This window comes from Blennius ocellaris (genome assembly GCF_963422515.1).
Source record: "Blennius ocellaris genome assembly, chromosome: 22".
NCBI classification, from domain to species: domain Eukaryota; kingdom Metazoa; phylum Chordata; class Actinopteri; order Blenniiformes; family Blenniidae; genus Blennius; species Blennius ocellaris.
The window spans coordinates 2,390,896-2,411,735 of NC_137671.1; the positions used below are offsets into that span (position 1 = coordinate 2,390,896).

The window sequence follows — 20,840 nt, forward strand, 5'->3', positions numbered from 1 at the left end:
CACTGGAGGGACACCGTCACACTGTCTCCTCGACTCTAGAAAACACCACGGTTCAAGTCCTACACTGAGTCAACTGGATTGATTCTCATTCTCCTCCTTCTCTCCTGGTCCTCCACCTGGTCCTCCACCTGGTCCTCCACCTGGTCCTCCACCTGGTCCTCCACCTGGTCCTCCACCTGGTCCTCCACCGTACACTCCAAGAAGTCGACAGAACAGATGAAGAAGGTTCCGACCATCGTGCTCTCCGTGTCCTACAAGGGAGTGAAGTTCATCGACGCCACCAACAAGGTACAACCTGCTGTAGAGGGTCACTAGTGCAACAACACATCATCAGTAGGGCGAAACTAACCTGCCTCACCATGTTGGTCACCATGTTGGTCACCATGTTGGTCACCATGTTGGGCACCATGTTGGTCACCACTGACCCACCGTGTTCAGTTTACCAAACCTGCATCAGTCTGTCGTCGTTTCTACGGTACCGTCTGAACGAGTGAGAAACGGCTGCATCCTGCCAGAGACGAGCCCGTCCTCCTCCTTTACTGTTCAAAATACAGTTGTACTCCATTTCTGCCGCCTTACTAAAGTAATCAGAGTAAGGTGTTTAACCTGCTGTGCATGTTGAGGTGACGTCGCCTCATTTTTCTTAATTTCTCAGACGACGCTTTGAGGATGATGAATGAATCCCCTTGGCTTCTCTGTGAAGAGCTTTCCCTCTCGACACCCCTTTATCTTTCCATCTGCCCTCTTTCCTCTCGCTCAGCAGAACATCATCGCCGAGCACGAGATCCGGAACATCTCCTGCGCCGCTCAGGATCCCGAGGATCTGTCCACGTTCGCCTACATCACCAAAGACCTCAAGTCCAGCCACCACTACTGCCACGTCTTCACCGCCTTCGACGTGGTCAGTACCGAGCCTCCCGGCCGCCGCTCAGCCGCCGTCACGCCGTGTCCTCACGCCGTGTCCTCACGCCTGTCTCCTTCCTCCCCCCGACAGAACCTGGCCTACGAGATCATCCTGACGCTGGGCCAGGCCTTCGAGGTGGCCTACCAGCTGGCCCTGCAGGCCAGGAAGAGCGGCCACGGCTCGTCCACACTGCCCGAGAGCTTCGACAGCAAGCCCAGCAAGCCCATCCCCAAGCCCCGCATCAACATCCGCAAATCTGTAAGCGCCCCCTACTGCTCGGCCGCGGCACTGCTGCCAGAGAAAATCCATCACCGAGCGGCAGGTCTGATGGAGATTAGATGAGAGGGGCTGCCACGTTTTAACTTCCGCTCCGTGGTTGAACACGGTCACACCGTCTTCCGCCTCATTCACAGTTTGATACATTTAAATATACGACTGATGCCTTCGGATGGATTTTCTCTTGTTTTAACTCTTTAACTCATTTTCATTTTCTGTCTTTGCTTCTTATCGTTCTAACCAGCATCCCATCAACTTCCTGTCCCATCAACTTCCTGTCCCATCACCTTCCTGTCCCATCAACTTCCTGTCCCATCAACTTCCTGTCCCATCAACTTCCTGTCCCATCAACTTCCTGTCCCATCAACTTCCTGTCCCATCACCTTCCTGCCCCTTTTAATAGCCTTAACCCTTACGTTTTTTTTTCCAGAACAATTTCCATTACTCTCCCAAACTTTGTCATTTTCACCCCAATAAGCCTTTTATGCCATGCGTTTGCCTTACGGTTTTTTTTTTTTTGACCAATGATTGTAAAGTTCCCAAAATGTTAAATTGTCACCCCAATAAGCCTTTTAATAGCCTTACTATAGTCTTAACATCATTTCGGACCCATTTCCATCACTTTCCCAATTTTTCACATTTTTACTTATTTTGCCATACGCGACCCTTACGTTTTTTTTTCCAGAACAATTTCCATTACTCTCCCAAACTTTGTCATTTTCACCCCAATAAGCCTTTTAATAGCCTTACTATAGTCTTACCATCATTTCTGACACATTTCCATCACTTTCCCAATTTTTCATATTTTTACTTATTTTGCCATACGCGACCCTTACCCAGAACAATGACTGTAAAGTTCCCAAAATGTTTAATTTTCACCCCAATAAGCCTTTTAATAGCCTTACCATCCTGTCCCATCACCTTCCTGCCCCATCAACTTCCTGTCCCATCAACTTCCTGTCCAATCAACTTCCTGTCCCATCAACTTCCTGTCCAATCAACTTCCTGTCCCATCACCTTCCTGTCCCATCAACTTCCTGTCCCACCAACTTCCTGTCCCATCAACTTCCTGTCCTATTTCCTCTGCTGGTTCTGGTCCACCACCGTCTCGTCTCTGCTCATTTACATGGTTTCTACCTTCACCTCAGTTTACCAGACTAATCCTGGTGATGCCGGGAGCAAACGTTTTTGAAAATGCTCGAACACAGCAAAAATGCATCTTTGTGTGTGTTTGTGTGTGTGTGTGTGTGTGTGTGTGTTGCCCCCCTGCACTCTTCTCGCTCCATCCTCGCTCCTCTCCTCCGTCGTCCGGAGAGTGGCAGGATGGAGTGACGCCGCTTCGCGCACTGCAGCGAGCCGCGAGACGAAGAACAGAGGGATCGTCTCACGTCGAAAGTTAGAGGGGAGACGACAGAGACGTGCTGTGTGTGTGTGTGTGTGTGTGTGTGTGTGTGTGTGTGTGTGTGTGTGTGTGTGTGTGTGTGTGTGTGTGTGTGTGTGTGTGTGTGTGTGTGTGTGTGTGTGTGTGTGTGTGTGTGTGTGTGTGTGTGTGTGTGTGTGTGTGTGTGAGTGAGATGATGGACGACGGTCGGTGTACACACAATCTGCTGAGTCGGCAAACAGCACATTAACCATTAATCGCTTTCTTTTCCCAACTCTGTGTGTGTGTGTGTGTGTGTGTGTGTGTGTGTGTGTGTGTGTGTGTGTGTGTGTGTGTGTGTGTGTGTGTGTGTGTGTGTGTGTAATGGCTTGTGGTGTGCAGTAAAGCAGAGCTACTGCAGGATTCACTTAATATTCCTGTCGCCTCACAGCTATAATCTCATCCTGCAGCGTTAAAATACAGCTGCTCTGTTTCTCAGTGCTGCTCACCCACTCACTGTCATCTTCCGTGTGTGTGTGTGTGTGTGTGTGTGTGTGTGTGTGTGTGTGTGTGTGTGTGTGTGTGTGTGTGTGTGTGTGTGTGTGTGTGTGTGTGTGTGTGTGATCCGGCGCGGCTGCGTCAGTCGTCCTCATGAGGGCAGTGTGTCTGTAATCTGAGTGTTGAGTTGGAAAATGTGACTATGACTGTGTAATCTATTACTGTCAGTAATCTATTACCCTGAGCCTGTCACTCAAAGTGAGAACAGAAAAACAACATGGCGATAAAACAGTTCGTTTTCAAGCAGCAGGTCTGAGTCGATGCGTCGTCGTTTTATTAAATGAGGAAACGATGCCACATGCTGAAACACGGCGGAGCAGAGGAGGCGGGGCTTAATTGTGATTGACACATCCAGCAGCCAGTAGGGCTGCAGTGTGTGTCACACACTCCGGCCGCTCAGCCGATACACGAGTGTGTGTCACACTCAGTCGATACACGAGGCCGATGTTGCTGCAGAGGAAACGGCCCACAGTGGAAGGGGCGGGGCTTAGAACAACAAGTATTTCTATTGGCTGCAGGACGCCCCCACCTGTGAAGACATCAGTGGTCTAGTTTAGTAAAACTCCTTCTATTGTTCCTCCTTGAGTCTGGCTTTACCTGTTTTGTTTTTTAGTCCATCATTTTGAGCCTCCGTCTAGTTTTGTTCTGTCTTCTCTCGTTCACGTCTCATGAGAGTGAGTGAGTGAGTGAGTGAGTGAGAGAGTTAGAGAGTGAGAGAGTGAGGGAGTGAGTGAGTGAGTGAGTCTGGCAGTGAAGTTGGTGTGAGGACTCACTCTTTCACTGTGGCTGCTGTCTGTTCACTCTGTTCGTTGTTTAGTTGTAGGTTGACTGATTGTTGGTTGTGTGTCTGTTTGCTTTATTTGTTGTTGGTTGTCTGGTTGTTTAGTTGATTAGTTGTAGGTTTTCTGTTTGTTGGTTGTTTGTCTCTTTGCTTTATTTGTTGTCTGGTTGCTGATTGCTTGGTTGTCTGGTTGCAGATTGCTTGGTTGCTGGTTGCTTGGTTGTCTGGTTGTTAGTTGTTTGGTTGTCTGGTTGTTGGTTGTTGGTTGTCTGGTTGCTGGTTGCTGGTTGCTTGGTTGTTTGGTTGCTGGTTGCTTGGTTGTCTGGTTGCTTGGTTGTCTGGTTGCTTGGTTGTCTGGTTGTTTGGTTGCTTGGTTGTTTGGTTGCTGGTTGTCTGGTTGTTTGGTTGTCTGGTTGCTTGGTTGCTGGTTGCTTGGTTGTCTGGTTGTTTGGTTGCTGGTTGCTTGGTTGTCTAGTTGTTTGGTTGCCGGTTGTCTGGTTGCTTGGTTGCCGGTTGTTTGGTTGCTTGGTTGTCTGGTTGCTTGGTTGCCGGTTGTTTGGTTGTCTGGTTGCTTAGTTGCTGGTTGTTTGGTTGTCTGTTTGTTTGGCTGTTGGTTGTTTGGTTGCCGGTTGTTCGGCGCCGCCATGTGTCGCCCCACTTTGACCTCTGTGTGACCTCTGCCCCTGTAGGTCATCTTGCCCCCCTCCAGCCGCTGGTCACTGGGCCACATTCACCCCCCCCACCGGCCTCCTCTCCACCCTCCTCTTCCTCCCCCTCGACTCTTCCATCTTCCTCACAAAGCTCACTTCCAGGTCCTCCTCCTCCTCCTTCTCTCGCTCTTTAGTTCACTTCTTTTTCCTTTGATTTGTTTTCCTGTTCAATCAAAGAGAGACGTCGTCTGTAAGTTCTCCACTTTTCCGTGTGTGTGTGTGTGTGTGTGTGTGTTTGCAGTGTGTTTCAGCTTTAACTAAAGAAGTGTTGTTTGTTTATGTGCGACATAAAGCCGCCAGACTTTAGTGCTCCTCCACTCACGTTCCCCCGGCGGCCATCAGGCCTCAGCGCTGCTCCTCCAGGGTGATTAATGAAGTGGTGAATCAATAAGCTGCACAATTAACAGAGTTCAGCCAGACTCTCAACCCCCTGCTGAGTGCCGCCAGCGTGGCTCCCTCGGACCCAGCCACTCCTCGTCTTCATCCTCATCGTCTTCATCATCTTCACTGTAAAGCGGCAGGATGACTGAGCGGCAGTGGGAAGGTCTGAGTGAAGCAGATGGTCGACGAGAGGAGGAGTGATGTCACAGTTCTGTAATGTTATTGAGAACAACAGAAGTAACGGTTTAACTGTAAATTATCTTCTGACAAAATATCAAGAGGAGAAAAACAGCGGCAACTTTATCACAAGCAGAGTTAGCTCGCTGTGGCTCAGTCGTGTAATGGCTCGTCACGTAATTACATGCTACATGCTAAAGAGTTGCAGGCTCACACATCAGTCATGCTACATGCTAAAGAGTTGCAGGCTCACACATCAGTCATGCTACATGCTAGATGCTAAAGAGTTGCAGGCTCACACATCAGTCATGATACATGCTAAAGCGTTTTAGGCTCACACATCAGTCATGCTACATGCTAAAGAGTTGCAGGCTCACACATCAGTCATGCTACATGCTAAAGAGTTGCAGGCTCACACATCAGTCGTGCTACGTGCTACATGCTACACATGACTAAAATCTGACAGATCCTCTCGTCTCCAGCAGCGCGGTCCACAGTCTACACTCGCATAGTGCAGAGCGTAGCGAGACGCTACAGAGGATTACTAGAACTTTTTTTTTTTTCACAACAGTTCTGCAGGAAAAAAAAAAAAAAACCCAAAAGAGTCAAAAAGGAGATAAAACGTTTGATTTTAAGACGGATGTCGTTCCAGCTCCAGCTTCACGTCGTCGATGAGCCTGACGGATCAGTGCTGCTTAATCCTGGAACCCCAAACAGGATTAGCGTGTGTGTGTGTGTGTGTGTGTGTGTGTGTGTGTGTGTGCGTGTGTGCGTGTGTGTGTGTGTGTGCAGAGAGCAGATAAGGAGTTCTTGTACCAAAACCAGCAGATTGAGCAGCTTTCAGACCATGAATGTGTGAATGTGAGCAGCAGGTGCGATCCGCTGCTCCACCGCACCGACACCACCGCTTCCCTCGACACCTCATCTGCTCCGTGGCGGCACTTTATGTAAATGAGTTCACGTGTGTAGGAAGAACAGGAGCGCTGAGCGGGATGGTGGGAGTTTATCGTCCTGGGGTCACCAGCTTCTCTCTGTTCTCATGGTTCTTCATCTCCTCATGCTGACTCGTCTTCCTCTCGTCTCCTGCTTCCTCAGTGAGCTCTACACATCCTCCATCAGAATCTCTTCATCCAACTATCACCCAACTCTCTCATCCAATTATCATCCAACTCTCTCATCCAATTATCACCCAACTCTCTCATCCAATTATCATCCAACTCTCTCATCCAATTATCATCCAACTGACATCCAACTATCACCCAACTCTCTCATCCAATTATCACCCAACTCTCTCATCCAATTATCATCCAACTCTCTCATCCAATTATCACCCAACTCTCTCATCCAATTATCACCCAACTCTCTCATCCAACTATCACCCAACTCTCTCATCCAATTATCATCCAACTGACATCCAACTATCATCCAACTGACATCCAAGTATCATCCAACTGTCTCATCCAACTGTCTCATCCAACTATCACCCAACTCTCTCATCCCAGTATCATCCAACTGTCATCCAACTAGCATCGAAACTGTCTCAACTATCATCCAACTATCACCCAACTCTCTCATCCAACTGACATCCAACTATCGTCCAACTGGATTATCCAACTATCATCCAGATGATAATCCAACTGTCTCATCCAACAATCATCCAACTATCATTAAATTATAATCCAACTATCATCCAACTGACATCCAAGTATCATCCAACTGTCTCATCCAACTGTCTCATCCAACTATCACCCAACTCTCTCATCCCAGTATCATCCAACTGTCATCCAACTAGCATCGAAACTGTCTCAACTATCATCTAACTATCATCCAACTCTCTCATCCAACTATCATCCAACCGCTTCAGTCTCACTTCACCATCTTAATTAACTTGAAATCATCAGGAGGAAACAAAACAAACGGCGCAGTGGAGCGTGTGACAATGAATGATCATTTTCTTTCTCCCGCCCCACCCCTCATACCCGCCCCCCCCCCACCCCATCCCCCCCCCCAGATGGAGCAGCCGTCCATGGACCAGAAGGGCCACGCCAACGTTCCGTGGATCGTGGAGCCGGGTCAGGAGGCGAAGAGAGGAGTCAACACCAAGTACGAGACCACTATTTTCTAACATAGACCCGCCTTGTCCACTCCTGTGTGTGTGTGTGCCTTTGAGAGGCGGAGCTGTGCCGGGGCCCCGCCCCCTGGCCCCGCCCCCTGGGCCGGGCACGAGTGACGCACGCCGCCACGTCACCTCACCGGCAGCAAATTTTTTTTTACATTTTTTTTTCAAAGAGAGAATCCATGTGGCCCCGCCCCCTTTAGCCCAGCCTGTCGCTGCATGATGACGTCTGCGCTGCGTTGTCTCTTCTTCCTCCTTGTCTCGTTCTTTTTGCCCCCCCACCCCCACCCCCCTCTTTTTCTGCCCCGGGCCTCGTCCTCCCGCCTGCAGGGGCTGCGGGGGCGCATGACCTTTGAACCCAGGGCTGTGGTGCACTTCTCTGTCTCCGCCTGTAGGGGGCGTGCCCCCCCCCCCCCCCCCCTCCTCCGTGTTCTGGTGCGGCCGACCTGCTTCTTGTTTTTTTTCTTTCCTGTCCATGGATGCAACCATTTGGCTTCGTCTCTCTCCTCCTCCTCCTCCTCCTCCTCCATCCCTCGCTCCCCCCCTCCACCACTCGCCTCCGACCAGCCGCTCCACAGTGTTTTAGCTGTGCGGGGGGGGGGGGGGGGGGCGGGGAGGGGGGGGGGGAGTTTTAATCTGAAGGCAGGAGAGGTGATGTAGCATCTCAAACTGGTTGGTCCTGCAGCTACAGAATGTATTTCACTCCTCATCCTTTATAGCAGATTATTTTTTGGAGACACTAACAAACTTTGAAGCCGTTTTGAAGGAGGAACGTAGAACCCGCCTGTTGTTTTGGTTTTTTTTTTTTTTTTTTTTTTTTTTCTAGCACACTTTTTAATCCCGATGACGATCTCTTGTGTTTTTGTTTTTTTTTTATTGCGGCCTGTATTCTCACTGAACCTTTTGAGCGGTGTTAGCATGTGGCTAGTGGAGCATGGCGGGCCGGTCGGTGGGCGGGTGGGGGTGGGGGTGGCGGGTGGGGGCGGGGGGCGGGTGTGCGGGCTCTCTCGATAAGTCATCTCATCTCATTTTGCAGGGCAATGCCGGATGCTCATGTCTTTTACTGTGGAATGCAAAGAATGTAGCCAGCCCTACACATGGACCAATGTCTCTCACACACACACACACACACACACACACACACACACACACACACACACACACACACTGCAGGACTTCGCTCACTTTTGCCCACAATTCTCACTGAAGGACTGAAACATGGACGTTTCTCCACCGTGTTTAAGGTTGACTACAAACATGTTCTGGACACAGTGAACTCTGGACACACACACACACACACACACTGCTCTCTGAATGTTTTCTGAGCCCCCCCCCCCTCCCCTCCCCCTCCACCTGTGGGAGGCGGAGCCTGTGAGGACGGGTCACATGATGTCCGGCTGGCTCTCTTTTTAAGAACAAAATGTTTTTGGGTTTTTTTTGGTCAGATTTTTCTTTTGTTTTCTTTTCAACGTCAGAAAATAATCCAGATATATGCACAAGCGTGTGATTGGACTAGCCGCGACGCGCTAACGATGCTACGTGAACAAAAAAAAAAACCCGGCACCGAGCGTTTGGAGGAACAAAAAAACAAAAAACTAAAAAAAAAAAAAAAAAAAAAAAGTATTCTATTGCCCGACAATTTAATGTTTAATATGAGAGTATTATATTACCATGATTATGATTATTCTTGTGCAATTCTTGTCTACTGTTGTCTTAATGTTACATTATTTTTCTATGACATGCTGAGATCTAAAACACGACGCCGGTCCTTTAAAAGACTCGGGTGGTTTCGCTCGCTGTAACTCTTGGGTCAGGTCAACCTCCATCATCTCTACGGGGCTCTACTCTTACTAGCAGATGTACTATTTTAAAGGCAGTATTACTGTATTATTTGGATGGTATCCGATGATAAAATGTACATAGATATTTTGCCAACTTCATTGTTCATAGCTGTAATGTAGAGGAGGAGGAGAATAAAGGAGGTGCAGGAGGAGGGGGTCGAGAGGGTCGATTGTGTTTGGAGTGAAACTTGGATTATTTGGTGTCATCACTGCTGACCAACTGATGTACAAAGGCTTGGGCTTCCAGCACAATGATTTTTTGTAATTTGGGCCATTATTTATATCCTTGTAAAGCACATGAAATAAAATATGACTTGTACAACCATAAAAGAGGCTTTGAAATCGAGTTGCCTTTTTTTTTTTTCTTCCCACCCCTCAGCTGCTAAAGAAATGTGACGACCAAACAACGAGCCAGAATGTTATTTATCATTATGATCTTTCATTATCGCATTTGTTCACTGAAACAACGGCAAAATGGGGAATCGAACTCGCAACCCTGCAGTCGGACAGCGGCCCGCCAGCGGAGCCACGGTTCGTCTTTAAGGAGGAAGTGACCCGTTTTTTCTTGTTTCTTTCAAACTGGCCATGAAAACATGACTTTGCTACCGAAGCATGGTTCTCCTGCAGGACAGTGACACCTGGTGGTGGTTCATGTTATGACACAAGTTCAACTTTGACTTTAGATTTGTTTAAACTGTCAGCTGTGAAATAAATCAATCATTCTGGTCAGTTTGTAATTTTTCCAACTGTGTGATGTCATGTGAACTGATGAGGAACCTCATCAGAACCTCAGGAACCTCAGTGCTCGTTCCAAACCAGGAAGTACTGGTCGTACCAGTTACTCAGCCAACACAAGTACACTTCCACAAAGTATTAGTTACTTTTAAAAGTAAATAAAACAGGTACTGCACATTTACATCACGTGTCACAAATAAGAAGAAGCTGGTGGTAAAAAGTCCTCATAGTTACTTGTAACTATATAGGGTAATGAAGTACATGAAGTAATGAAGTAAATACAGTAATGAAGATGTCCTCCTGCTGACTGACAATAAATGGGTTCAGGTTTTCGTCAGAGTATTTTTGTACAGTTTGTAATTTTACTCAAGTAGAGGTTAACGCATTAAATGTAGTCAACTTCAGTACTTTTCTAATCAAAAGTAACTTCCGGGTCTGATCCATTCAAAACTCTTTCATGTTCCTCTACTTCTTATACACATTAATGTCATCTGTAAAGAAACTGTTGAGTAAAATACTTTACAGTATAAAGTATTTGATAAAGGTCTGAGTCAATGAAGAGCTATTTCGCAACGGGAAATATCAGTTTTTGTTGAAACGTTGAACGCGGCCTGTCACAATGTGAAAACAAACCATGAAGTGAGACTTAAAACAGAACCAGTTTGACTCTGGAAGACGAAAGGTGCATACAGACAGGAAGACAGTTAAAAGGTCAGATCGAATGAAAGAGTTTCAAACAGAATAAATGAAAGAAAATTCCATCAAACTGACTCGGAAGCAGAAAAAAAAACCTCGTGTGTGAAGTGTGAGTGCGTCCCGGCCTGAGCCGGCGGTCAGCCGCAGATTAACCAGATTAAAGCCTCCCAGAGCCAAACGGTCTGGACGACAGACCAGCTGCAGCTGCTGGACGTCGGTTCGACTCCAGCGGACTGACATTTCCACCCAGCCTCTGAAGAGCTGAGCCGGCAGCCGTCATGAGCCATAAACCGCAGGATGAAACGGCCGTCAAGCCTCCTGCAGGGGGCGATGGGGGGGGGGTGAGGGTGAGATTTACCACCATGTCGCAGTTTGCTGCTGCAATCTGTTGAAAAGCCACGACCCGTTTTACGGTTTTATGACGCCAGCAAAGAGAAAGTGGGAGTTAATTTGTGTGTGTGTGGGTCTGATGGCGCCAAGAAGCAAATGTTTCGCCGTGAGGCAGGATTCAGTGCGTCAAAGGAACCATCAAACACAGTTGAAGCTGCTGTTTGTCTCCTGGATGTGAAGCAGCGACGTCGTCCTCCACCACCGGAGCAGATCTGACACGACGGCGAAAAGACTCGGCGAGGAATTTTATTTTACGTAACGTGTCTCCGCTTCGTTCTGCTTCCTGTCGGGTGGGCGGGCGGGCGGGCCTCGGAACGCGCGGCAAACAATTCTGTCCACGGTGAACTGAACACGGTGTAGTACACATGCCAGGCCTTCAGGGGGCGCTGTGACTCGTCTGTGACTCGGCTAATACTCTATGGTGCAGAGTGACGGTGAGACTCCGCCTACTGGAGGAGTCAACATTCACTGAGCGTCAGCCGCTTCTGCCGCTCCGCCTGAAGCAGGAAGTCCGCCATGTTGGTGATGAGGGAGGCGGGGTTACAGGTCAAGAGGAGATGACATCATCGTGTTCAGATAATGTGCATCGTGTCTGTCCACACGTCAGAGCCGAGACGGAGTTTTGACATAGGGTACGTCCAAAAAGTCCCTCTTTGTTGTGAGACTTCCTAAAGGAGTTAGGAAAGGTGTTAGGAGGCTTCCTAAAGGAGTTAGGAAATGTGATCATGTTCACTTAGTGATGTCATAATAATGCGACGGCGGCACAAGTTTCTGAAAATGGACGATAAAAAGCACATCTAATGTTGTTCCAGCACATCGTTGCTTTGGTAACTTACATGATCTCCTTTTCTCTCATCCTGAGTTTCATGAACCGGCCCTTTAAATGATGGATTAGGAGATAGGAGGGACTGTTAGGAGATAGGAGGGACTATTAGGAGACAGGAGAGACCAATAGGAGACAGGAGGGACTGTTAGGAGATAGGAGAGACTATTAGGAGATAGGAGGGACTATTAAGAGATAGGAGGGACTGTTAGGAGATAGGAGGGACTATTAAGAGATAGGAGGGACTGTTAGGAGATAGGAGGGACTATTAAGAGACAGGAGGGACTATTAAGAGACAGGAGGGACTGTTAGGAGATAGGAGAGACTATTAGGAGATAGGAGGGACTGTTAGGAGATAGGAGGGACTGTTAGGAGATAGGAGGGACTATTAAGAGACAGGAGGGACTATTAAGAGACAGGAGGGACTGTTAGGAGATAGGAGGGACTATTAAGAGACAGGAGGGACTACTAAGAGACAGGAGGGACTGTTAGGAGACAGGAGAGACTAGTAGGAGATAGGAGGGACTATTAAGAGATAGGAGGGACTGTTAGGAGATAGGAGGGACTGTTAGGAGATAGGAGGGACTATTAAGAGACAGGAGGGACTATTAAGAGACAGGAGGGACTGTTAGGAGATAGGAGAGACTATTAGGAGATAGGAGGGACTGTTAGGAGATAGGAGGGACTGTTAGGAGACAGGAGGAACTGTTAGGAGACAGGAGGAACTGTTAGGAGATAGGAGGAAGAAGGAGAAGACTTGATCTCCTGCTTCGGGATCAATAAAAACACGACAACATCAGAGCCTCTGAAAGTTTATTTCTCCACCAGTGACATGAAAACGTCCTGAGATCAGATCAGCCAGGAGGGACAGACTGCGGCTGGACACAAACCCGCCCCCACCCTCAAACCCGCCCCCACCCTCACCATGATTTCATTTTTGTTTTAGTGCAGAGTCCCTCAGCCCACCACCGCGTCCAGCAGGAAATCCTCGAGCACCGCAGAGTTTCACAGTAAAGCTGCTTTTGTAAAGGGAAAAGGCTCAGAACAGCAGAGTTCCGCCCCGGACCGGAACTTCATGATCAGCAGTTCGATCCTGAGCGCCGGTTTCACGTCATTAAAGCACCTTTGTTTTTTTTGTTTGTTTGTTTTTAAGACATTTTTTGAACAAAGTAAAGTGAGAAAGTGAAGTTTTTAAAAGTAGTGGAGTCGTGAAGAGTCACACGCTGAAGAGCCTCGGCGTTTGCCGTCTGCTGCGTCCATGGTTGTGTTTAACACGTTTAACACGTTTAACGTCACAGCACCCTCTGCAGGACGTAGAGGATCCCGATGTTGTCGATGGTGACGAAGGTGGAGAAGTCGGAGGAGACGTGGATCTTCTTTAAAGCGCTTCCCGTTGGATAGAAGGTCTGCAGGGCTTCACCTTTCTCCACGTCCCACCACTAGAGGGAGCAAGAGAGACACAACTGTTAAACATCACAAGTCCATCGTTTTGTTACTGAAATCCATCATTTTCCCCTTCTGGAGGCGTCGTTCTTCAACCTTCCTCCTCAACGATGAAGAGGAAGAGGAGATGACGACTGAACAGGATGAAGAGGTGTAGACGATTCAGTCCGCACACTGTGTGGACTTGTACTACCTCTTTGTGCCACCAGGTGGTGCAGTGAGTCGCCGCAGGATAAAGTACCAGTTTTATGTAAATAACCAAAGAAAAGCTGGAGACGGCGCTATTGAAGGGACCAATCACTCGTTCATTCACGACTTTCACCATCAGGACCCTGAACGCAACGCACGCAGAGTCTGTTCTACCAAACAAGTAACAGAAGCAATAAATTAAAAAAAAAGAACAAGTCTTGATTGATTTTTATCTGATGTGTCATCAATCACTGGACTGAAATGAAATGATGCCACGGTGGAAAACCTCAGGAACAGGCTCCACCCTGAGCTACGACCTGGTCTACCTGAAGGAACAGGCTCCACCCTGAGCTACGACCTGGTCTACCTGAAGGAACAGGCTCCACCCTGAGCTACGATCAGGCTACCTGAAGGAACAGGCTCCACCCTGAGCTACGACCAGGTCTACCTGAAGGAACAGGCTCCACCCTGAGCTACGACCTGGTCTACCTGAAGGAACAGGCTCCACCCTGAGCTACGACCAGGTCTACCTGAAGGAACAGGCTCCACCCTGAGCTACGACCTGGTCTACCTGAAGGAACAGGCTCCACCCTGAGCTACAACCAGGCTACCTGAAGGAACAGGCTCCACCCTGAGCTACAACCTGGTCTACCTGAAGGAACAGGCTCCACCCTGAGCTACGACCTGGTCTACCTGAAGGAACAGGCTCCACCCTGAGCTACGACCAGGTCTACCTGAAGGAACAGGCTCCACCCTGAGCTACGACCTGGTCTACCTGAAGGAACAGGCTCCACCCTGAGCTACGACCAGGTCTACCTGAAGGAACAGGCTCCACCCTGAGCTACGACCTGGTCTACCTGAAGGAACAGGCTCCACCCTGAGCTACAACCAGGCTACCTGAAGGAACAGGCTCCACCCTGAGCTACAACCTGGTCTACCTGAAGGAACAGGCTCCACCCTGAGCTACGACCTGGTCTACCTGAAGGAACAGGCTCCACCCTGAGCTACGACCAGGTCTACCTGAAGGAACAGGCTCCACCCTGAGCTACGACCTGGTCTACCTGAAGGAACAGGCTCCACCCTGAGCTACGATCAGGCTACCTGAAGGAACAGGCTCCACCCTGAGCTACGACCTGGTCTACCTGAAGGAACAGGCTCCACCCTGAGCTACGACCTGGTCTACCTGAAGGAACAGGCTCCACCCTGAGCTACGACCTGGTCTACCTGAAGGAACAGGCTCCACCCTGAGCTACGACCTGGTCTACCTGAAGGAACAGGCTCCACCCTGAGCTACGACCTGGTCTACCTGAAGGAACAGGCTCCACCCTGAGGCGAAGTGGGTCTGTTTGTTCAGGCTACCTGAGGGAAAGTCAGCACTGCTTAACCACAGAAAAAAACTAAATGGTGTGTGTGTGTGTGTGTGTGTGTGTGTGTGTGTGTGTGTGTGTGTGTGTGTGTGTGTGTGTGTGTGTGTGTGTGTGTGTGTGTGTGTGTGTGTGTGGTGCAGGGAGCTAATCCATCTTCCTCTTACATAAATAGCTCGACTCCGAGGGGAGAAGCTTCAGTCTCTAAATGTTTTACAGAAAATCAAGAGAAAGAAAAGTGGAGGAGGAGGTGATGAAGAGGAGGAGGAGGTAGTGAGGAGGAGGTGATGAGGAGGAGGAGGTAGTGAGGAGGAGGTGATGAAGAGGAGGAGGAAGTATTGAGGAGGTAGTGAGGAGGAGGTGATGAAGAGGAGGAGGAGGTAGTGAGGCGGAGGAGGTCAAGAGCAGGAGGAGGAGGAGGAGTGAAGAGATGGGGTGAGGAGGTAGTCAGGAGGAGGCGAGGAGAAGGAGGTGAAGAGGAGACAAGGAGGAAGAAGATGTGAGGAGGAGAAGGAGATGAGGAGGAGGAGGAGGTGTGGAGAAAGAGGAGGAGGAGTTGAAGACAAGGAGATGAGGAAATGAAGAGGAGGAGGAGGAATAAGTGAAGACAAGGAGATGAAGAGGAGGAGGTGAGGAGATGAAGAGGAGGAGGAGGAGGAGGAGGAGGTGGAGCTGCAGCATGTGATCGACCCTAAAACCGCTCTGAGATCTTCATCTTCCACTCATCATCATCATCATCATCATCATCATCATCATCATCCCTCCATCTCCTCCAGACGACCCCCAGTCACCACGGGACAACCCAGGACAACGTCCTCTTGTCTCGCCGCGTCACTGCGGCTGGTGAAGACATGGACACCGTGAAGACGCCGAGTCCTCCACGTGGGACGGAGACGGACAGGGACCGTCCCAGAGCCGGTCACTGGAGGGTGCAGGAGCTTCACTTCTGACTGCATGAAGGAGGCGCGAGCGTCAAGCCGGCGGCGGCCGGGGGGACGGCGCCTCATTAGCATTCCTGTCCTCTCTGAGGACTGCAGTCGTCAGAAAACCTGTGATTTTCATCTGAGCTGGGTGGAGGAGGTGGAGGAGGAGGTGGAGGAGGGGTGGAGGAGGTGGGGGGCTGATAAACAAAACACCTTTTGTTCCAGTTCCAACACTCGACAACAGAGAAGAGAGATGAAAGGGGCCATGAAGACGTGGAGACGGGACTGTCATCACCCAGCAGGAAGAAGAACATCACGGCTATTTATAAAACTGCCTCTTTTTTTTTTTTTTTTTTTTGTTTGTTTTTTTTAGGAACGCTGCTGACGGAGCAGCCGGCGTCACGACCGCTGCTCAACGGTTCAGGGCAAATGCAGAAACGCCGCGGCGTCGCAGGTAGACACTCGCCAGACGCGCTGCACTGAGAGCGTCTCTGCAGAGACGGGACCGTAAAGGCCTCGGGGCAGGTTTCTCTACCCGGCAACAGGCGACGGCCGAAACGTGATTGGCTAAAAAAAAGCTCTAGCATGAAAACCAAGGCCGTCCCCCCCCCCCCCAACTCTTTGAACGCCAGCGCGTTCGTCATGAGTAGCTACTGGCAGGGCGTCTTCGGGAGTCTTCGCCGTCTCCGTCGTTATCTCTTGCCAAATTGCATGATGGGTAATTTGTCTTCCCACGTCTACACCGGTCCGGCGTCAGCGCGTCCTCGATAAAAGTGGGCGGAGCGAGAACGCATCCGGGTGTTCCATGTTACTCGATGAGAAACGGCCTCAGGACTGAAGAGAAGAAGGGAAGAAGGTGTGAAAGAGAGATGGGAGGAAAGCGGAGGAGGAGGAGGAGGAGGAGGAGGAGGAAGAGCGCTGAGGGAGCTCTAAACCATGTACTGAGGTGAGATAAGGTGAAATTGTGTTTCTCTCTTTCTCTCCTCCTCCTGATAAGTGATGTTTGACAACAGCAGTGGCAGGAGAGGGAACACTCCATCCATCTGGGACTGTGTGTGTGTGTGTGTGTGTGTGTGTGTGTGTGTGTGTGTGTGTGTGTGTGTGTGTGTGTGTGTGTGTGTGTGTGTGTGTGTGTGTGTGTGTGTGTGTGTGTGTGTGTGTGTGTGAGAGACGTGCATTTCAGCTCTGTGTCCTGCTGAAGAGTTGTGTGCAGACAGACAGACAGACAGACAGACAGACAGACAGACAGACAGACAGACAGACAGACAGCTCAGATTCAGTCCACCATCATCATCATCATCACCATCTTCATCACTCCTCATATCAACCTGGACCAGACTCAACAATCTTTTCTCACTGAGGTACTTTGCTGCTTTTGTTCCTGCAGCATGATGGTGTGAACGACTGAGTGTGTGTGTGTGTGTGTGTGTGTGTGTGTGTGTGTGTGTGTGTGTGTGTGTGTGTGTGTGTGTGTGTGTGTGTGTGTGTGTGTGTGTGTGTGTGTGTGTGTGTGTGTGTGTGTGTGTGTGTGTGTGTGTGTGTGCGTGTGCGTGTGATCAGGATGGGCCTTTTCACACCTGCCGCCTCCCTCTTAGACTGTGGCACTGTGTGACGGATTGTCTCATCGCCGTTTGGTGTGTGTGTGTGTGTGTGTGTGTGTGTGTGTGTGTGTGTGTGTGTGTGTGTGTGTGTGTGTGTGTGTGTGTGTGTGTGTGTGTGTGTGTGTGTGTGTGTGTGTGTGTGTGTGTGTGTGTGTGTGTGTAAACAGGTACGTTTCCTGGCAGGAAGAGGAATGATGGAGTGTTGGATGTGACAGTCTCTCTTTCTCTAGAGCTTCAGCCCGTGTCCCAGTACGACAGCAGCATGTCGGCCACTATAATGGCAACCTTAAAAACATGGTGAAACAGGCCTTAGAGCAGGATGAAACAGGCCCTGATGTAGGATGAAACAGGTCCTGATGTAGGATGAAACAGGTCCTGATGAAGGATGAAACAGGCCCTGATGAAGGATGAAACAGGCCCTGATGAAGGATGAAACAGGTCCTGATGAAGGATGAAACAGGTCCTGATGTAGGATGAAACAGGCCCTGATGTAGGATGAAACAGATCCTGATGAAGGATGAAACAGGTCCTGATGAAGGATGAAACAGGCCCTGATGAAGGATGAAACAGGTCCTGATGAAGGATGAAACAGGTCCTGATGAAGGATGAAACAGGCCCTGATGCAGGATGAAACAGGTCCTGATGAAGGATGAAACAGGTCCTGATGAAGGATGAAACAGGCCCTGATGCAGGATGAAACAGGCCCTGATGTAGGATGAAACAGGCCCTGATGTAGGATGAAACAGGTCCTGATGCAGGATGAAACAGGCCCTGATGTAGGATGAAACAGGCCCTGATGAAGGATGAAACAGATCCTGATGTAGGATCAAACAGGCCCTGATGTAGAATGAAACAGATCCTGATGTAGGATGAAACAGGCCCTGATGCAGGATGAAACAGGTCCTGATGCAGGATGAATAAATACTGTATTACATAAACAAATATGGTGTACTTCCTTCAGTTATACAAGTGGTCATGTAATATTTTACTTATACCATCAATCAATATAAACTATTCATTTAATTCTAAGGTAGCTTATTTTTCTCCACAGTTAAAATAAAACATGTGCACATGAACACGTGCATGTTTTTGCTCTGACTCTACATTGGTTCCATTTTTTTTTCCTTCTTTATGTCACATTTCCTTCTCAATCCGAAAATATTTAGCGATTGCTCATTTTCCCGGCACGTATTGACGAGAAGCAGAAGATGTTTAATTAAAGGGTGGACTGGAGCGGCTCACAGCAGGAGGTCCAGCAGGCCGACGCCACGGGCCTGCTGCTTTAATGACCCTCACTGCACCGGGGGCACCACCGGGAAAATAACACATCAGGGCAAAGGAGAAAGAAGAACGGAGGGAGGAGGAGGAGGAGGAGGGGAAAGAGGAAAACAATGGGCAGCCGTCAAGCTGCAGGCGTCCCGTTGCATCATGGGAGACGTCACCGCCATTCACCACTCTCCTCCTCCTCCTCCTCCTCCTCCTCCTCCTCCTCCTCCTCCTCCTCCTCCTCCTCCTCCTCCTCCTCCTCCTCCTCCTCCTCCTCCTCCTCCTCCTCCTCCTCCTCCTCCTCCTCCTCCTCCTCCTCGACATGAAGGCAAATGGATTTCACTGATTTCCTGATTCTCTGCTTTAAACACACACACACACACACACACACACACACACACACACACACACACACACACACACACACACACACACACACACACACACACACACACACACACACACACACACACACACACACACACACTAGCCTGAAGGCGGCTAGCTCCGTTAGCTGTGACAGCTGTTATTTCCAACTTAATTATTTTTGTACTAACATGCACGTGATTATGTTTTTTCCATTACTTACGATAAGAGTCGGACATTTTTTTTTTCAAACTGAAATTTCCTAAAGCCATTCCCCTCAAAAGGAAATAGTTTCAGTTCAATATAAAATTGCTTGTTTTTGTTCAATTGTCGTTATGATGTGTGTATTTCAGCGTCTTCATCTCTAATGGTTGTTTCAATGGAGCCCTCAGGCTCACATGTTATTCAGCGCTTCACGCCACTTCAGGCTACGTTTAGACGTAACGGGCTTTTTACCAAAACAGACATTTCCCCCCTCTACCTTTAAAAAATAAATAAATAAATAAACAACCTCTTCATTCACACCGACCTGCATGTCAACCTGGTTCAGAGCTTTTTTTACAAATACCCGGGGAAACGAGGCCTCGGTGTCATTCAGGAGAGTCTCTGATCCAAACATGGAAATCCACCCCCCCCCCCCCCCCGATCGTCTGGAGTGAAACCTAGTCCTCACAGCGGCTGACGATCAATTCCAATCAATTGAACCGGCGGCTGAGGATCAATTCAGAGGAAACACCTGGAGGGGGAGAGGACGACGCCTCTCGGCCTTTCAAGACTGATTTAAAACAATGATCACTCTGAGAGCTGGAATGAAATGATCTGATGGCTTCAGCGTCGCTTCTTCACGGGGAGAGAGAGAGAGAGAGAGAGAGAGAGAGACAGAGAGAGAAACAGAGAGACAGAGAGAGAAACAGAGAGACAGAGAGAGAGAGAGACAGAGAGAGAGAGACAGAGAGAAACAGAGAGAGAGAGACAGAGAGAGAGACAGAGAGAGACAGAGAGAGAGAAAGACAGAGACAGAGAGAGAGAGAGAGAGAGAGAGCCAGAGAGAGAAACAGAGAGAGAGAAAGACAGAGAGAGACAGAGAGAGAGAAAGACAGAGAGAGAGCGAGAGAGAGAGACAGAGAGAGACAGAGAGAGACAGAGAGAGAGAAAGACAGAGAGAGAGAGAGAGAGACAGAGACAGAGAGAGAAACAGAGAGACAGAGAGAGAGAGAGAGACAGAGAGAGAGAGACAGAGAGAAACAGAGAGAGAGAGAGACAGAGACAGAGACAGAGACAGAGAGAGAGAGAGAGAGAGAAAGACAGAGAGAGAGAGAGAGAGAGAAAGACAGAGAGAGAGAGAGAAAGGCAGAGAGAGAGAGAGAGACAGAGAGAGAGAAAGACAGAGACAGAGCACCTGTCCACCTCATCCCTCCTCTTCCTCCTCCACCTCCTCCGAGGACACCACCATCCAGGTAGAAGAGGTTGCGCCTCCTCCCTCCTCCCTCCCTCCTCCCCTCCCCCCTCCCCCCCTCCCCCCCCCCCCCTCCCCACCAGGAGCAGCCCAGACAGTGATGGTGGGTGACATACCTTGACGTAGCCTCCCGTCGACACCAGCAGAGAGTCGTCCGGAGAGAAGTGCAGATCGGTGACCCAGCCGCCGTGAAGCGAGTCCAGGGCGTCCCTCCCGTCCCGCCCGTCCCGCGAGCAGATCCTCAGCAGGGAGCCGTCCTTCACACTCCACAGCTGAAACACACAGAGACACGCTGGTCGTCGTCGCAGTGGGACCGTGAGGACACTTGATATCCAACCCCCCCCCCCCCCCCCCCGTCTAACGTCTCCACAGGGAACCAATCAGTAGAAACTGATTTTAAATGACGTGGCTCCACATTCAGCAAAGTTTCTGGTTTTGAAAACACGGAAGTGCCAGACAGTGATGTAGTTTGTTCTTCAGGCCA

At 49.4% G+C, this 20,840-nt stretch overlaps 2 protein-coding genes across 2 annotated transcripts in view; one reads left to right on the plus strand and one right to left on the minus strand.

Moving 5' to 3' along the window:
- anks1b (ankyrin repeat and sterile alpha motif domain containing 1B) overlaps positions 1 to 7,815 on the plus strand; it is a 132,672-nt gene extending 124,857 nt beyond the window's left edge. Inside the window, 4 exon segments of the mRNA XM_080517898.1 lie at positions 202 to 288; positions 764 to 901; positions 995 to 1,162; positions 7,159 to 7,815. Of these exon segments, the coding sequence (XP_080374024.1) occupies positions 202 to 288; positions 764 to 901; positions 995 to 1,162; positions 7,159 to 7,272 (507 nt within the window). The 3' untranslated portion in view covers positions 7,273 to 7,815.
- Positions 7,816 to 12,672: 4,857 nt separating this feature from the next.
- Positions 12,673 to 20,840, minus strand: part of apaf1 (apoptotic peptidase activating factor 1) — a 27,060-nt gene continuing 18,892 nt past the window's right edge. Inside the window, 2 exon segments of the mRNA XM_080517901.1 lie at positions 12,673 to 13,187; positions 20,473 to 20,628. Of these exon segments, the coding sequence (XP_080374027.1) occupies positions 13,041 to 13,187; positions 20,473 to 20,628 (303 nt within the window). The 3' untranslated portion in view covers positions 12,673 to 13,040.